The sequence below is a fragment of the Paracoccidioides brasiliensis genome (assembly GCF_000150735.1).
Source record: "Paracoccidioides brasiliensis Pb18 unplaced genomic scaffold supercont2.5, whole genome shotgun sequence".
NCBI lineage: Eukaryota > Fungi > Ascomycota > Eurotiomycetes > Onygenales > Ajellomycetaceae > Paracoccidioides > Paracoccidioides brasiliensis.
Genome location: NW_011371362.1, coordinates 2031620 through 2034856, shown reverse-complemented (window position 1 = coordinate 2034856; position 3237 = coordinate 2031620). Strand labels below are relative to the sequence as shown.

The 3237-nt window shown below is 44.1% G+C and overlaps 1 protein-coding gene across 1 annotated transcript; it reads left to right on the top strand.

Annotated features, from left to right (window-relative positions):
• Window positions 1-574: 574 nt before the first annotated feature.
• PADG_05066 (uncharacterized protein) lies at window positions 575-1211 on the top strand (the record flags this gene model as incomplete). The annotated part of the gene is made up of 3 exons (XM_010761958.1): window positions 575-637; window positions 759-959; window positions 1014-1211. The coding sequence occupies 3 exons, from the start codon at window positions 575-577 to the stop codon at window positions 1209-1211; spliced, it is 462 nt and encodes a 153-aa protein (XP_010760260.1).
• Between the last annotated feature and the right edge of the window lie 2026 nt (window positions 1212-3237).

Genomic DNA, 3237 nt, shown 5'->3' with positions numbered 1-3237 from the left:
TCTGTTCACACAGGTTCCAAGGTTTGTCGTTAAAACGCTGAAACCACAAGTGAAAGTTTAGAGCAAAATCGAATCAAATCGCAAGATTTTGAATACGAATTCCTGATCGGCGATCGTTGGGCCTAATGTTGCTTTTCGCGGTGGAAACGGGGGGGTAAAAATGGTGGAGAAAGTTGAAAATTAGACCAGGCTTAGCATTCCGTAGCGTCACCTAGCATTTGCGTTTCAATTTAGCTTAAGCATCTTTTGGTTCTTTTTGAGTTTCCATCCCTTTCGAATGAATAAGATGATGAGTCTTTTGGAGGTTTTCCGTTTGTTTGTTCAATGCCCAAAAGTTGATGGGAAGTGCAAATTTACAATAGCCCAAATGCACTCTTCAATTTGGCAATTATTGAAATGGCAGGTGATAAATCAATGAAGGATAATAGTTTAATCACAATATGATTGTTTCGGGGTTGCTAAACTATGCAGTTGTGGTTGAGCCGGTTCTGTCTTCATATGCAACTTGACTCGAGTCGCATGTCCCTACATACGTAACGTCGGTAGTCGTTGTTACGCATCGCCCCTGAATCCCATGCAGGGAAATGCTAACGTCAAACGGACTGCTCTCACTGCTTCAGACATCACTTCGCTGCCTGTGAGCTACATGGACGGTATAAAGATTGCAGAGAAGAGAAGAGGCAGCAGACACTCCTCTATGACTGCAGACACTTCGACGCCGAGTCATTAGTTATTAAAGCATATGGACGCGACACAAGGCTCCGTCTTCCCCGCAGGATGCTGCCGTGGCAGTGCGTGCCGTCGTTCATCCAGGCCCTTTCTTTGTTCGACGAACGCTTTTGTCGAAAGATTTGCTTTCACGAGAGTCCACACGTAACTCACCACCTACAGAAACGAGACCAAGACTCATAAACGGATTGCACATGGTTCTAAAACTTTCTGGCAGAGTCAACCTGTCAGTGAGAGTGCCCGCCAGCTGCAATTTTCCTCTTCACCTTCTCTTATGCTTCCAGGGATGCAGTCGTGGCGGATTGGCGGAGGCGGATTATCCTCTTCTCGGCAATTCTGCAACGGCTCCTAGACTGGTTTGTGAGTTTGATTTACAGCGGGAGGAAATGGAGAAGGGTCTGTCCTCCACATCCTATCCGGAGGCAGTAGAGGGCCTCAGGACAAGATGGAGAGTGTCTAGCTGTTTATCTTGGAGCAAGTGATGAGGACACTGTTTAACCTTTCATGCATATTTAAGTGCTATTGATAATGCTGCATGTAAGCAACCAAGCAAGCAAGCAAGCAAAAAACGAAAAAAAAGAAAAGAAAAAAGAAAAAGAAAAAAAGAAAAAGAGAAAGAGAAAAAGTCGTCGACATTCTTGGGATAACTATGCCATTGGCAGGTTCATTAGATTTACTTCTAGGTAGGGAAAAACGATGTGTGGAAAGGAGCATTTACATACTTTGTGCATTCCATGTAAATATCAAATCCATACATCGCATCACATGAGCATGAGCATGAGCATGAGCATGAGCATGAGCATGAGCATGAGCTGTGGATTGAGCTGATTAATTTAATTAATCAAACTGAACCAACAAGAAGAATCCTGTTGTATGTATCTCCGAAAGAAAACCACGGTGAAGGCAGGGATGTAGCTGCTATCCTTTGGGAAAACCTGTGTCTTTGACCGCCCCCGTTCTGCGGGCGTCTTCTTGCAAGGATGACAGGCGTCCAAAAAGCCTCAACCTCATCGATCAGTAATTCTAGATTACCCACTAAACAATTCCATATTTCGTATAGACAAAGTTACTTTTCTTAGTTCCTTGCATCCAACCCTTGACCTTGACCTCGAGAGAGCGGCCAATTGAATCAGCCGTGGTGTGAAAGGAAGGCACACTAAATGGAGCCTTTTGCTTTCCGCAGCCTCCTTTATGTTCGCAGCAGCAGGGAGGAGTGAGTCGTTAGTATTTTTATCTAGGAACCTTGTCCGGCTCCTCTCAGACGGCGTTAAGGTGATCTGCACCTCGGGTTTGAGGGTCAGCGATAGGCAAGGGGCCATAATAGGAACTTGTACGGAGCTGGAACTGCCGTGAATGGCGGCCGGGGACCTGGGAGTTTGTTTCTTGGTTGGTATATTGGTATATTAATAGATAGTAATGAATACGAGGAGTGACGATGGGTTTATTCAAAAAATAATTAAAAATGTAATTAATAATGTATGGAAATGAACCATCTATATTTCAAGGCAGATGTATGAAATTTTTATGGACATGATAGAGCGTTAGTGGGCCATCATTCCATTTTGCCAGCGAAGTCTGGATTGACATAGATGATATCCAATCCAAAAGCTTGAGATGCCATTCTGTCCAACCCAACTAGAAAATGTAAGACAAGACACTTGCACAGAGAGCGGGACCGAGTACGTTGTCTTTCGTGACATATTGCCATGATATTGACACACATTGGCAGGTTGTTTTGGGGTGGCACAAACAATGCTATTTGGACCTCAATTTGGCGGAGTACACACTGTTGGTGTCCTTCCAAGCGTGTGTTTCTGAATGACCCCCGAGGTTCTGATAATAAATAAACCTTACAGACACAGGCCAGGAGTGTGAACATTTCTATGAAGACGAATATTTATATTTCGTTCCATAGAGTTTAACTAGTATCTCGAGCCAGGGTCTCAATCTCGATATGTCGATATTCTCGGAGGTGGAGAGGTTGTGGGGAGGGGAATAAGAATCTCTGAATCTGTGGCTGAGCAGGATTCTTTGATACACCTGAATGCCAGATCAATTTACTATCTAATAATAACTCTTCACATTGTTATTTCTGCTACTCTTGGACGGGGGGCCACAGGATGATGAGGTGACGGAATGGTGATGGAAAATTAAATATTTTGCATGAGGGCACGATCCTCCCGATGCTTGATCCATAAGCCGAGGCGGTGTTTGGTGTTTCAACCTTAAATGCACACGTCGACTGTCTAATAACGTAAGTAGTAGTTATGCAGGTGTTGAGAACAGTTCCAGGGTTGGATATGTGATATGCTGTACATCAGTGAGTATGCTGTCTGTCTAGTATGCAGTATTCCGTAGACACCGTATGGTGGGGGAGAGAAAGACTCAAGAATGAGCACCAGCGCAGTTGCATTATTCTCGACAACTACTTCATACGCAATGCTTTACGATGCCAAGGAAACCTCTGATTAACTTTTGTGCCTGGTCTTTTTCCAATCAAGAGCTTGC